At 49.4% G+C, this 13,853-nt stretch overlaps 1 protein-coding gene across 14 annotated transcripts in view; it reads right to left on the bottom strand.

The window, feature by feature from the left end:
* The window catches only part of SCN5A (sodium voltage-gated channel alpha subunit 5), a 94,192-nt gene that overhangs the window by 36,140 nt on the left and 44,199 nt on the right, over positions 1–13,853 (bottom strand). For 12 of the 14 annotated variants that reach the window (XM_053903988.1, XM_053903991.1, XM_053903986.1 and 9 more), the window contains exons 13-14: positions 8,715–8,847; positions 7,606–7,844 (exon numbers count right to left, since the gene is read on the bottom strand). The exons of 1 other annotated variant lie outside the window; for it this stretch is intronic. In XM_053903988.1, the coding sequence (XP_053759963.1) occupies positions 7,606–7,844; positions 8,715–8,847 (372 nt within the window). Of the gene's footprint in view, positions 1–1,379; positions 2,725–7,605; positions 7,845–8,714; positions 8,848–13,853 lie in introns of those variants that run through there. One more of the 14 variants, XM_053903989.1, reaches the window with a different exon arrangement.

The following is a 13,853-nucleotide window of genomic DNA, read 5'->3' as shown; positions in this document are numbered from 1 at the left end:
AAGTACACGCACTCCCGCCAACACTCAGGGCTCTCATGTCTCGGGGCCTTTGCCCCTGCTGTTCCTGCTCTGCCTTGTCCACGCACTGAACTCTCGTCACTGCAGTAACAGCCAGCCCCCCCCTTCTTGAGGCCTTGACAATGTGCCAGCCCCGGGCTGGAACGCTCCTTTTAACACAACCAACAACCCGACGAGGAAAGTATCATTATCCCCATTTTACAGGCGAGGAAACGGAAACACAGAGAGGTTAAGTAATGTGCTCGGGGACACGTAGCTGGTACCTTCGAGAAGCAGGAAATGAACTCAGTGTTGTGCTTCAAGATTTAGAGGAACCGCCTCTGCCTCCTGAAGAAAGTTTCCAAGAGGCAGAGGCTGGGTTTCCCTTGGTTCGTTGACACAGTTCGGAGCCACCCAGCCTGGGCCAGCAGAGCCCCGCGGTCCAGGAGCCCATCGCGTGGTGGGCCAGGCAGCCATGATCATTACCAACTGCTCTGCTCGACGGGAACGTGGCTCCTGGAGGTGGGGATGGCCTGTGCAGGCACGGCTGGCAGGAAGTTGGGGCCTTCTTGGAGCTGAGGGGGTTATTGTGAGGGCAGTGAGGAGGCACTGGGGCGTTCTGTGGGCGAGGGGCCAGACCACCCCTGGGGACAGTACCAGGGCTTGAGCAGCTGTGAGGGAGGTAGAGGCCAGGGATGGGAGCCTGAGGTAGCTTGCCGGGGTCAGTAAACAAGAGGGGATCACCTAGCCCTTGGCACCCTGAGGGGGCTCTGAGCCGAAAGGAGAGACGGAGGGGTACCTGCATCAGCCCCTTCCCCTGCTGTCTGGATAAGGGGTGGGCTGGGGGCAGGGATTGCTACTGGCCAGGGTGGGGGGTGGGGCAGCGGTGGGGTGGGTGGAGCGGGGACCAGATGACAGGTGGGCGGGCCCCATGACTTCAGCGGTCCCAGAGGGAACTGTTCCCCCACCAGCTGTGGTCTTGGGAAAGGGAGGGCCCCCCAAATCTCTCAGCCTCAGCTCTAATGCCTGGGCTGCCCTCACATGTGGGGAGACATCCTTGGGTTCTTCTGCCCCTTTCCTCCGCACCCAAGCCGGTCTCCGGGTTCTGTACGCAGAACCTTTCCATCCCCCTGACTCCATTCTCCTCCTGCTCTTCCAGCCATGCTGGTCTCCTCCCTGCTGTTCCCTCCTCGGGGCCTTTGTATGTGCCGCTCCCTTTCCCTGGGCCATCCCCCCCTCCCCCAATCACCGGGCTCATTCCCTTCAGGTTTGGGCTTAAAAGCCACCTGATGGATGAGGCTTCCTGATGCTTAAAATCATGACCCTCTCCCACCAAACTCCTCATCCCTCTTCCCTGCTTCATTTTTCTTTCCCTCACTTACCACCATCCGACATACTGTGTATGTGGCTGCGGATTTGGCTAGACTGGAATCTCCACAGGAGGGACCGTTTCTGTCTTACTGCGACAAGAACAGTGCCCGGCCAGCGGGCAGTCCACCAATATTTGTCGAATAAACACACAAACGGTTGGGCTTCCGACCTTCAGCTCCTGCAGTGCCCGGTGTCCTGCCAGCCACACTCCCTGCACTGGGTGTCCCTGAGAACCCCTAAGGGGGGGGCCTGGGAAGCCCCTGCCTCTGACCCTGGCTGGCCCTCTGGTCTCCCCCATCACCTGCCTGAGCACGCCAGGGTAGGTGGGTTCTTAAGGCCTGTTCGACAGACCCACGGATGCTAACACTCATTTCTGGGAAAGGAGTTCAGGAAAGATCCCTGCCTCACTTTGCCCGGGGGGCAAGGCTATTCTGGCGGCAAGAGAGCAGATATTAGCTGGCATTGGAAGTCAGAAGAAAAAGACAGCAGAGGCTCTTGGGGAATGCCTCTTGGGGGAGTGATCACTGGAAGCTCTTTAGACACGCAGCATCTTGAAGAGCCCCGATCTGCTCAAGCAGAACCTGCATTCTGACTAGATTGCCAGGTGATTCGAACACTGGTTCTCAAACATGAGGCACTTGGGGAGCTTTAAAAATACTGATGCTTGGGTCCCACTCCCAGAAATTCTCGTTAATTGGACTGGAGTGCAGCCCAGGTATTGAGCTGTCTTTTGTTTGTTTTTGTTTTTAACTTCCTAGGTGACGCTAACATCCAGCTAAGCTTGTGAACCATTGCTTTACAAATGCATACATTTTGGTGCCGGAGTCTTCCTTCCAAAGGACCAGCTCGGGTTTTCTAAGGCCTTGTGATCAAAGCTTGATGGTTTAAGACACGCAGAGAATGGCAGCCAGACCCAGGTTTCAAAGCTGGATCTGCCACTTTATGATCTTGGGCCAGTTTCCTCATTTCCCGGAGCCTCAAGTGTCCTCATATGTAAAATGGGGATAATAACAACCCCATAGGAGATCTCTAAGGGTTAGAGCTAATGGATGCAAGGCAGAGGCTCCTATGAGAGGGCCATTATTGTTATCATCAGCAGCTTTTATTATGATGGATGCGAGTGGCCAAGAGTGCCAGGCCTAGGTAGGGTCTGCCTTCAATTCTGCCTGTTTTATAGCCTCACTGGGATCTGGTAGGCAGAGGCTGTGTGGGTGGGGACGTGCTTTCCTTGACTCCTGGCAGGGGGGCCACTGCGCAGTGCTGATGGAACCCTAAACTTGCTTTTACAATTTAATTATTTGTAAACATCCTTCAATACCAATTAAACATGATCTATGGCATCTTCCTTCCTTCCTTCCTTCCCTTTTCCTTCCTTCCTTCCCTTTTCCTTCCTTCCTTCCTTCCTTCCTTCCCTTTTCCTTCCTCCTTCCCTCCCTCCCTTTCTTCCTCCCTTCCTGAACAGTTGTGGAATATTCCACTGTACAGATATGCCATAAGTAGTTTAACCATCTCCCTGCAATGGGCATTCTTTTGTTCCTATTAAATACATTGCCATAATAAATATCCAATCACATACATGTTTTAAAACATCTTGTCCAGTTCTGTTCTTAGGATAAATTTCTGGAGATGGAAGTGCATAGTCAGTGAGATTCTGACACATATATTTCTAATTTAATTGCACAGTGGTTGGAGATTGAAGAATGCATGATACCCTGTCTTTGCTGCAACTTGCTTTGAGACATAAAATGTGGTCATTCTGTAAATGTTTCATGTGTATTTTCTTTAATTGTTGGGTGCTGTGCTCTGCACATTCAATAAATGAAACTTTTTATTCCTGTTAGTCAAGTCCTCTAGATCCTTGGTGATGTTTTGTAAGCTTGACCCATCAGTTATGGAGGGTGGCCTCTCACTAAGATTGTGGTCTTGTTAAATTGATCTCACTGTCTGCTTTACATATTTAGAAGCTATGTAATTTGGTGCATGAAGGTTTAGAGTTCTATATTCCTGGTGAATCGTTCTTCCATCTTTATGTTTTGGATCTCTTTATCCCTCAATAACACTTTCTGCTTTAAAGTATTTTTTTGTTTGATATTAATATAACTCTATTAATTTTCTTGATAGTATTTGACTGTTTTATCTTTTTTCCATTTCTTTTTCTTCAATCCCTTTTAGGGATTTGTCTCCCAAAATATGTTTGGGCATCTTTTGTAAAAAAAAACATATAGCTGTGTGTAATTTCTTTACCAAACTGACGATCTGTGTCTTAACTGGTGAGTGCAGTCCCCACTTCTATTTATTGCGATTTCTGGTATATTTGGACCTACGTCTTCATTTTATTTTGTGCTTCTATTTCTTTTTCTTTTGCTTCCTTCTATCAGGTTGAATTGTAAAATCGTAAAATTCCTCTATTTTCCTCTCTACTGGCTTGGCAGTTAAGACTTTCCATTCCTATCCTCTTAGTGGTGGCCCTAAAAAGTTTTAACAATCAGTCTTGAGTTCATAACATCTAAATTAATATTTCATAGTGTACATGAACTTAGGCCATCCTACCTCCAATCCCTGTTCCGCGCCTATCTTAGATGCTGCTGTTGTTCAATATTTTAGTTCCTACTTTTTATACCCTCCAATCAGCAATCCTTATTATTATTGTATTTACAGTCAATGCTTGCTTGGTTTTTCCCACATTCTTACTATTCCTTTCAGGATCTTCTCAAATCCTATTTCTGCAGTCATTTTACCTCTTTCTGAAGTATAAATTTTTGTTATTGTTTAAGAGAGACAGTCTGTGTGTAGTAGGCTCTTGGTCTTTGTTTAGCATACCTTTGTCAATGGTAGGATGATGTCAATTCTAGGGTGTCTAGTGTTTTCTCCCTGAATTGTGAAATGATTATGTCCCTGCCTTCTGGATTTTGTTGAGGCAACTGCGGACTTTGCCGTCTTTCTAACTGTTGTTCCTTTAGTAGGCAATCTTTCTTGTTTTGGTTGCTGTATGATGTCTTTGTTTTTGATGTGCAGCATGTCTAGATATCTTATTTATCCTGTGCAGGATGTAATTCCTGAATCTAAGGGTTCATTTCTTTTATCAGTTCTCACCTATTCTTTCCCTGAATATTCCTTTGCCCCCATTCTCCTACTTTCTCCTTCTGGAACTCCTATCAGCTGTATGCCTTACCTTCTCCTTCTGACTCTGTGTCTCTGAACCTTGATTTCATAATTTCTGTCTCTTTACTTCCATGTTCTACATTCTGGGCAACTTCCTTAGATCTAAAATTATATTAATTTAATTCTCTCCCCAGCTATATGAATGTGCTATTTGATTTATATATTGAGATTTTAATCCCAATGACTGTTTTCCATTTCTAGAGATTTGATTTGGTTCTTTTCCAAAGCTGTCTTATTCTTTTATGTTTTTAATTCCTTCTTTTTTTAATGTTTTATTTATTTATTTTTGAGAGAGGGAGAGAGAGAGAGAGAGAGCGCACAAGTGGGGGAGAGGCAGAGAGGAGAGGAAGACAGAGAATCCAAAGCAGGCTCCAGGTTCTGAGCTGTCAGCATATAGCCCGACACAGGGTTTGAACCCATGAACCGTGAGATCATGACCTGAGCCAAAGTCAGTCACTTAACCGACTGAGCTACCCAGGTGCCCCTTTAATTCTTTCTTTTATGTCCTTAGTTTTTACAAACATTCTTACTTTATAATCTCTATTCGACAGTTATATCATGGGACATTCTTAAGGGGATAAGCCTCCGCGTGTGTGTGTGTGTGTGTGTGTGTGTGTGTGTGTGTGTGTATCTGCTGACTCTTCTTCATAGTGGGGTATTTCCTTGTGTATTTTGTAATTTTGAGAATACACTTGGCCTGGGTTAAAAGTGTGTCTTTTCAGAAAAGTTTTGTGCTTGCTTCTTGCAGCAACATATCAACATATCATAGGATCACTTTATCTGTTAAACTTTAGGCATAGGTTCCAGAAACACTCAGCTATAAACCTGAACTCCACATCTACAGAAGGCCAAATTCATTGTCACAAGCTTCCAGGGGTTACTTTTTCCTCCTCTTCAGTCCTGGCTGAGACTGACAAGCTTCCTTCTATATCATTTCCCAGTTTCAGTGCCAGGAGTTTTTTCTGGTTCACTGTTCTGCCAAATGTAGGGCTATATTCTCATGGGGCTACTCAGTTCCAACCCCTACTCACAATGTCTAAAGACTTGTCTTGCCTCTACATGTTCACTGAAATCCAAATCCCCAGATTACCCAAATCGGCAATATCACCTGCTCCCGACCCCCACCCGGAGAACTACAGAAACACCTCACCTGTAAACTGCTATGGTTTTTAAGTTCCTTTCTGTTTTTGTTACTTGGGGATTTTTGTTATTTTCTCATGAGCTTTGATATGCATTTCAAAGAATACGTCCTATATTTTTAGTTGTTTCCTAGTAGGAGACTCATCAGGGTTTTTGGTTCACTGTGTTAGGAACAAAAGTTGCATTTGCTCTCCAAGTGATGGGCTAAAAGTCAAATCTCGCGATCTTCTCTTTTACGGAATTGGTCTTTAACGACATGCTTGGAAAGGTTTTTCCCATACCGAGGTTATTTTCCCATGCTTATCTTTATGGTTTGTTTCTTTACATATAACATTTAAACCACTGAGGATATATTAGCTTCAAGACAATCAAAACCTTACGTAGCAGCAATAAAGCTATCCAAATGAAACACAATGCAGCTATAATCCAATTACGTGACTTATTACTAATAACAGAGCCCCAAGTTTAACACACCTTTGCTTCAGTCACAACTCAGTGATCCAGGGAAGCCACCAGTGTTCTTTATCACCTTGATTTGCTGCTCGCCCCAACTCAGCTGGTCAACATTCCAATAAAACTGCCTTCAACTGCAACCCACCTGAAGACCACCCAACACGAGCCAGGCGCAATTGTTCCGTGAGACACCTACAGACTATAATATAGCTTTCTATTTGCATATGGAAGAAGGAACGAAGTACAATTATAGCAAAATGGACTCACGTTTGCGAAAAAAATTTGAGTAGACCCCAAGGTAACTATCTAGAGTTCTAGATATGGGAAGTTATAAACGAAGAGAATCCTTACAGTCCTTGGTGTAGGAGACCTGCCTGCCTGGGGTGGGGGGGGGCACCACCTGTGAAACCAAGATAGGGCGGTCTCTGTAGTAAGAGAACGCTTGGGCTGAATGACCCTCTCCTTCACCCAACCTCAGTGATGATCCCAGGAGCTCCTTTCAGAGGCCACTGGACACTTTGCCAGAGTTCACCTGGAACCCCCTGGGAATGGCTGACTGTGCTTAGCTGGGCAGAGCCCGTAGGGCCCTGCCTGTCAGAGTCAGGAGACAGTAGTTACATGCCCAGCTCTGCCACTACTATGTCACCTCTTGAGCCTCAGTTTCCCATCTTTAGAATCAAGAGGTAGGAACTGATTTGATCTCCAGGGGAAAAAAAAAAACATCAGAATTAGAACCCAGACATCTGACTTCCAGGGGCAGTCTCTTTAATAACATCAACAGTGACAATAACCACAGACCACAGCTATCATTTATTTCGAGTGCTTACTGTTTATCAAACTCTGAGCCAAGCACATTACACACATTATCTTATTCAATTCTCATTAGCTTCCTATGAGCTTGGTATTGTCATACTAATTTTACATTTATTAAATTAAACAAATCCTTATTTTGCCAATGACTGAGACTAAGTAATTTGCTTGAGGTCACATAGTAAGAGCTGAGTCAGAATGCAAATCTGGCTCTGCCTGATTGATTCACTACACCCAACTATCCATCAGTCCATCAGTCCATCATCCATCCATCCATCCATCCATCCATCCATCCATCTTTCTATCCTTCCTCCCACCTCTCCATCCATTCATCCTTTCCCTAAGAGAACTGCCTTTTATTGCATAGGCTCCTCCTCCAATCCTAATGGCCGTACGTCCCTGCATATTTCAAGTTCTCCCCCAACTCACTTTTGTTTTCTAGCCTCTGGGCATCTTTATCCCCAACTTCTCACTCTCATCTACATCTCTCAGCTCCTTAAAACCTGATCCTGACACTTCCTGCTCCAAGATGTTTTCCATGATGACTCCCACCTTCAGAAGATCCTGCTGTGCTCTGAATCCCCCCTCGCTATCCACGAAGGCTGAGCCAGCTGGCCAAGAGCCCTTCACACTAGGATGCCCATTTGAGAGTCGGCTGCCAGTGGCCCTTACCAGGTTTCCAACCTGCAGCATCTCCTCGAATTCAGTTGTCATGTTGTAGTGCTCCAGTGCCATGAAGAGCGTGTTAAGCACGATGCACATAGTGATGGTGAGGTCAGCGAACGGATCCATGACCATGAACTTCACTCTCTGCTTGATGGACATCCACAGCGGGCAGCATTCCCAGATCAGGTAGCGTTGGGCGAAGCGGGTCCAGCATGGTGGACATTTGCGGTGAGACTCTTCCAACTCTGGGGGCAGCCAGTGAGCAGGTTTGTTTTTGTGGACTGGCTCACATATAATTTGGTATTCCAGAAAAGACCTATGACTTAGCTGGGGAGATGGCAGGGCTGCTACGTGACAGGGGGACCGTGAGAGGGGCACGGAAGGCCAAGGAAAGGTGTGGCTTGTGTCCTGGCCCCTTACTCTGGAAATATGAGAGTGGAGGGCCACAGGGACAGGAGGTCAGGATGGATGTGGGGACAACTGGGACGAGCCAGATTAGGACAGATTTGGGCTCCCTCGAGACAACAGTCTCACATAGACATGGGGACGCTCAGAGGAGGACAAGCTGAAGAGGATGAGACAACATCTGAGATAGGCAAGTTCAGATCTAAGGACACGCAAAACAGAAGAACAGACGTGGGCATCTGGGACATGTTAGGACAGATGGCGGGTGCCTGGAACGGGCCAGAAGAGAGATGAACACATATGGGACAGGAGGGAACAAGACTGGGGAGTGATGCCAAGTTCAGACTGGAATGGCTGGGGGTTGCCTAGGGTGGGAGTGGCCGGGACAGATGTGGGATGCCTGGAATAGCCTGTGGTAGGCATGGAATGGCTGGGAATAGTCTAGAACAGGCATGCTGGGCCAGGGTGGTCCCAGGAAGGCATGGGGATGCTTGGGAGAGGACGGGATGAGACTGGTAAGCACTTGGGACAGGCCAGGACAGCTAGGGGGAGGTTTGGACGAGACACAGACGTGGTGAGGACAGACAGGCAACAGAGACCAGAAAGCCTGGGCCAGCTGTGGGGACGTCCAAGGCAAGCCAAGCAGCTGGGGGATGTTTGGCTCAGGTCAGGCTAAGGAGGAGCGTTTGGATGACGCCGGGGGTGCTGACCTTCCAGGGCGCTGGTGAGAACACTGACTGCGCTGAGCGCCCGCTGTCGCTCTCCTGGTCCCTCGAAGCCATCGGCACGTGGAGCGTGGGGGTTCAGCATCTGGGGCCTGCCCGGCTCCTCCGACGGGGTGGTCTGGGTGCAACCAGCAGACAGGCATCAGTCTGGGCGCCAGGGTCCTGCTGAACCTGGGGAAGCTGCTGGGCCTGGGGCATCTGTCCCGGACAGATCATCAGGTCTCGGGGGCCACAGGGAGACAGGATGGGGGTCTTTATGGGACACGGATGCTGGGTTTCTCTGCTCCCAGAGAACTCCCTCCCTGTTAATAACTCCCCCATCCTTCTCGCCACTCATTATCTCCTTCATTCTGCTTTTCGTCGTCTGCTCTCGTCAGTGGTGATTCTTGAGCGTGGACAGGAAACTACATGTAACCAGATGCTGTCATTATACATTAGGACATGCAAAACCAATCTGGGAGTCTTAATTGACCACAAGGTCCCTAGAGTCAAGAGCATAAAGAAACAGAAAAAAAAGGGGCGCCTGGGTGGCGCAGTCGGTTAAGCGTCCGACTTCAGCCAGGTCGCGATCTCGCGGTCCGTGAGTTCGAGCCCCGCGTCAGGCTCTGGGCTGATGGCTCGGAGCCTGGAGCCTGTTTCCGATTCTGTGTCTCCCTCTCTCTCTGCCCCTCCCCCGTTCATGCTCTGTCTCTCTCTGTCCCAAAAATAAATAAAAAAATGTTGAAAAAAAAAAAAAAAAGAAACAGAAAAAAAATCTCCCGTGCTCTAAGGTGACATTAATAGAAGCATAAAGCACAATGCTTAGACACAGCTGGTGGGAGCTTCTGTGGAGGCAGCTTGGCTCTCTCGGCCAAGAAGATGTTAAATTGGCTCTGCAGTTCCTCATCGAGCAAATCTACCTTCATAAATAATTATACACGTGCACCAAAAACATGTACGCAACGATGTTCACCGCAGCATGCTTCCTAATACCATAAAAACAAAACTAATCAATGCAAAGAATCCTAAGATCAATTATGGATACAACCCAACTCTGGACTCGGATACGGACAATAAAGACAACGACGTAGTCCCGTGTGCGTTCCCACGGGAGCCCCTCCGAGACGAACAGTTTGTGGAAAAGCCAAGAAAAAGGTCTGGAGGACACACACGGAGTTGTTCAAGGGAATGCTTCTGGGGGCTGGGGTTGGGAGGAGAGGGGGAGGCCAAAGAGAGGGCGGAGTTGCCCTTCACCTCTGCACTTCTGCGCTGGGGGACTTGGTCGCAGTGCACCTGCACCGTTTTTGTAAGTGAAAGAAGCAGATCTAGACATGGAGACGTGGTGTCTGAGGAGGGGAGGCGGCAGCAGGCACTCTGGGCCGGCTCAGAGCCCCGCCTCTCAGCGCCACGGGGGGAGCCCACAACACCGCCACGGCGGCATGGCCCTGCGTGACCGGGGTCCACGAGCCCGAGCCGGGGCTGCGCAAGGCACCGGGCTGTTCAGCATGCAAGGGTGAGGCTCTATGATCTCTGTGGGTCGGAAGCAAGATGGCCTGGGCTCCCCGGGGCGGCAGAGCCAGGGCCTGGGGTGGCTACCAAATCCATCCGCGCTCAGGCCAAAGTCAACCTTTGCGATCGGTGGGACTGGCCTGAAATGTTGCCTCGGGAGGGAGTGAGCTCCCCAGTCGGGGAAGTACTCAAGCAGAGGCTCCTGAGAGGGCCGCGGTGGCTGCTGTAACAGTAGTGGCTCCGGCCCAGTGGAGCCACAAACAGGGCCCCCTTAACCCACAAGCATGTCTTAAATTCTGCCAGCTTCTCTTCTCCTCCTTGACACTCTGCAATAGTCCGAGTTATCAGTTAGTGAGTATTTACTTGCTGCTCTCCCACTGTGGGGTGAAGTACCCGTCCCTGTCCCACTGATGACACATGTGCTTTGGCCAATGGGATGTTAGTGGACGTGACGTGAGCAAGAGCACCTTAAACGCCGTCTGCCTTGCTCTTGCGCTCCGGTAACCGTCTATGAACACAGTCTCCCCAGGTAGCTGCCACCCTTTCGGCCTGAGCCTCGGCACAGAGACATATGGAGCAGCGCTGAGCCTGCCCCACAGTGTGCAGACCAAAGCAGAGCTGCTCAGCCAAGCCCCACCCAGATCTGTCAAACCATGGTCAACCTGCAGATAAGGGAGCGTGAGAATAAAGGCTTACTGTTAGCCACTGACTTTCGGGGTACTTTGTTACACAGCATTATTGTGGCAATAGCTGACCGATACACCACCCTGGTGCAATCTATCATCTCTTCCCTCTATTCTCTACCCAGCAGAAAGGGATTCCCTTAAAAAGTGAATCAAGGGGCGCCTGGGTGGCTCAGTCGGTTGGGCGGCCGACTTCGGCTCAGGTCATGATCTCGCGGTCCGTGAGTTCGAGCCCCGCGTTGGGCTCTGTGCTGACAGCTCAGAGCCTGGAGCCTGTTTCAGATTCTGTGTCTCCCTCTCGCTGACCCTCCCCTGTTCATGCTCTGTCTCTCTCTGTCTCAAAAATAAATAAAAAACGTTAAAAAAAAAAATTAAAAAAAAAAAAGTGAATCAAGTCATGACAGTTCTCTCCTCCTCTCACCCCACGCTTCCCATCTTAGAGTAAACCCACACTCTATTGCCTACAGGTGCTGCACAGCCCAAATCCCTTCTTGCTGTTTCCACCACACCTGACCCTGCCTGGCCCTCTCATGCCTCGAACACGGCAAGCCTACCCTTCTTGGGGACGTGCTGCTTCCTCTGCCTACAACACTTCTCTTCCGTATCTTTGTGGCTTGCTCCCCAAATCATTTGCCTGCCAGTTTGAATGTCACCTCTTCAGGAAGGACTTCCTGAGTATTCTAAGAGCCATCCCCAACCCTCCCCCTAGCAACGTTCTATCCCATGACCCTTACCGCTATCTGGAAATATTGACCAGTTTGCCATCTGTCTTCCTGACCACAGTGTAAACTCAGAGCTCAGAGCTCTTGTCTGTTCACTGCTATATTCCTGGAGCCTGCAACTCAACGCAGCAAGGCTGGCACTGGATAAATGTTGGTTGGGTGAATAATTACTTGGGAATCAGGGGCTTGGGTTTAGTTCTAGCTCTGCCCATAACTTGCCAGATGACCAGGGGATAGGAGGATGCAGTCTAACCTGTGGAGGAAGAAGAATGGCCGTTCCCCACCCCCATCTGGCCTTCTGGGACAGGCACTCTCATATAGACAGCTGACAGAATACATTTTCACCCTCCACCCCCTCAATCGGGATAAATTAAACATGAGCTGTCTGTTGGGCTGGCCCTTCCTCCCCTCTCCTGTGTTGGCTGAGCACCCACTATGTGCCCCACACTGTACCCTGTTTTCAGACTAGAAGTGAGCAGACGTGTCTCAATCAGATGCCGCGGAAGCTGCGAAGGCATTCCCAGGGGCCTATGCCTGCGAATCTCTTTAACTTTACAATGTCTCCATCCTGGTCTGCTAATTCCTTTAACTTTGCAAATAAGCCCCTTGGCCTGCTAATCCCTTTGAGGTTACAAATGGGCCCCACAGAAGTGAGAAAGGGTGAAGTCAGAGTTCCCAGTAATGAAGTGTTTGAACTTGGATTCCTCCTGACGTGTGCAGCACAATGAGATGATTTTCTCCCTAATGAGATTAGGAAATTCTATTAGTGTTCTGGGCTGCTGAATCTGATTCCACAAGGCTGAGGCTCCAGGGCTGGACCTGGAGGGGAGGCCTAGACCACCAGGATGGGGTGTTCCTGGGAGGCCAGACATCCCGCCTTCCAGGTGATGGCTAGGGCCTTCCCAGGCCCTCCCAGACGCTGTGATCTGCCCCCAGGGCACTCCCAGGACCCTGTCCTTGACCCCCTGCTCCAGAGGAGTGTGAGGGCCTCTGGCATACTGCAACGCACCCCGGGAATCCTTACTCCTTCCTCCTGGATAGTAATGGCAACAGATAATAATTACTCGAACCTGAGGCAAGTACAGGTCTAAGCACCAGACAGGTTTTAACCCTTTTCGTCCTCACCACAACCTGCTGACGTGGATATTATTTTATTTCCACTTAAGCGATGAGGAAACTGAGGCACAGAGAGATTCGTTAACCTACATCAAGTCCCGCAGCCAGAGCCAATGTCTGAGCTGGAGCAAAACTGGCCATTTGGCCGTGAGGCCTCTCTCTTCAGCCCCACCTCCACCTTCCTGATCAAGGCTCCGGTCTTGTCCTAGCTTCCTTAGAAAGTCTCCCCTCCCCCGTCTCCTGCAGGCCCTGGCGTATAAGCCACACATTTGCCCTTTTCCTGGGTGGGCTGCCCTGGGCACTGTGTTGGGGGGCAAGGGTCAGCAAGGACACTCCAGGGCTGACTGGGCAGTCATCGGTCGGTCACGGGCTCAGATGACCGAGTGATAAGAGCTCTGGCTGGCCTTTCACACTTTGGCAGGTCCCTCCACTACCTTTTTGATGGTAACTTCAACTCCTTTCCTCTTTGCTCCCTGGGTTCCAGCTATTCTGACCTCATGGCATTTCCTTCAAAAGGGTGGGCATGCTTCTGCCTCAGGGCCTTTGCACTGGCTGTTCTCTAGGCCTGGAGCATGCTTCCCTCAGATGCTATAATGATGGTATATTATTATGACATTATCACAGCATCAGCAGGCTCATGATGTCCTGATATCCATAGCCACGTGAGCCCATTCGTCCCCACGACAAGACGAGATGGGTGTTTTAAATTCGTTTTACAGATGACAGACATACAGAGAAAGAAAGTAACTTGCCCACTGCCATTCAGCTCGTAAGCTATGAGCTGGGATTGAAACCCAGTTTGTGTCCAGAATCTGGGTGCTATATCACCCCCCCCGAGAGTTTCAGAAAGCGGCCTCCGGCTCCCACTCTTGCCTCCTTTAGGTCTTTGTTTAAATGCCTCTTCATGAGTGAGGGCTCCCGCTCTTCCACACTTATTTGCCCTCCTACAACAGCACTTCTTAGTTGGGCTAATGTTGACCAGTCTGTAAGTTACTGAAATATTTCAGGCTTGGTCAATTACTGTTGCCCAGAGCCCTGTAAGTAACCCCTTGCCACTCTGGCCCCTTTCCCAGAACCCCCTGCATTAAGCAGGATCCAGCAACAACACGGGCTGA

Source organism: Panthera pardus, unplaced genomic scaffold, assembly GCF_024362965.1.
Source record: "Panthera pardus isolate Hobbes unplaced genomic scaffold, ASM2436296v1 HiC_scaffold_16, whole genome shotgun sequence".
NCBI lineage: Eukaryota > Metazoa > Chordata > Mammalia > Carnivora > Felidae > Panthera > Panthera pardus.
This window is presented reverse-complemented; position numbering and strand designations above follow the sequence as displayed.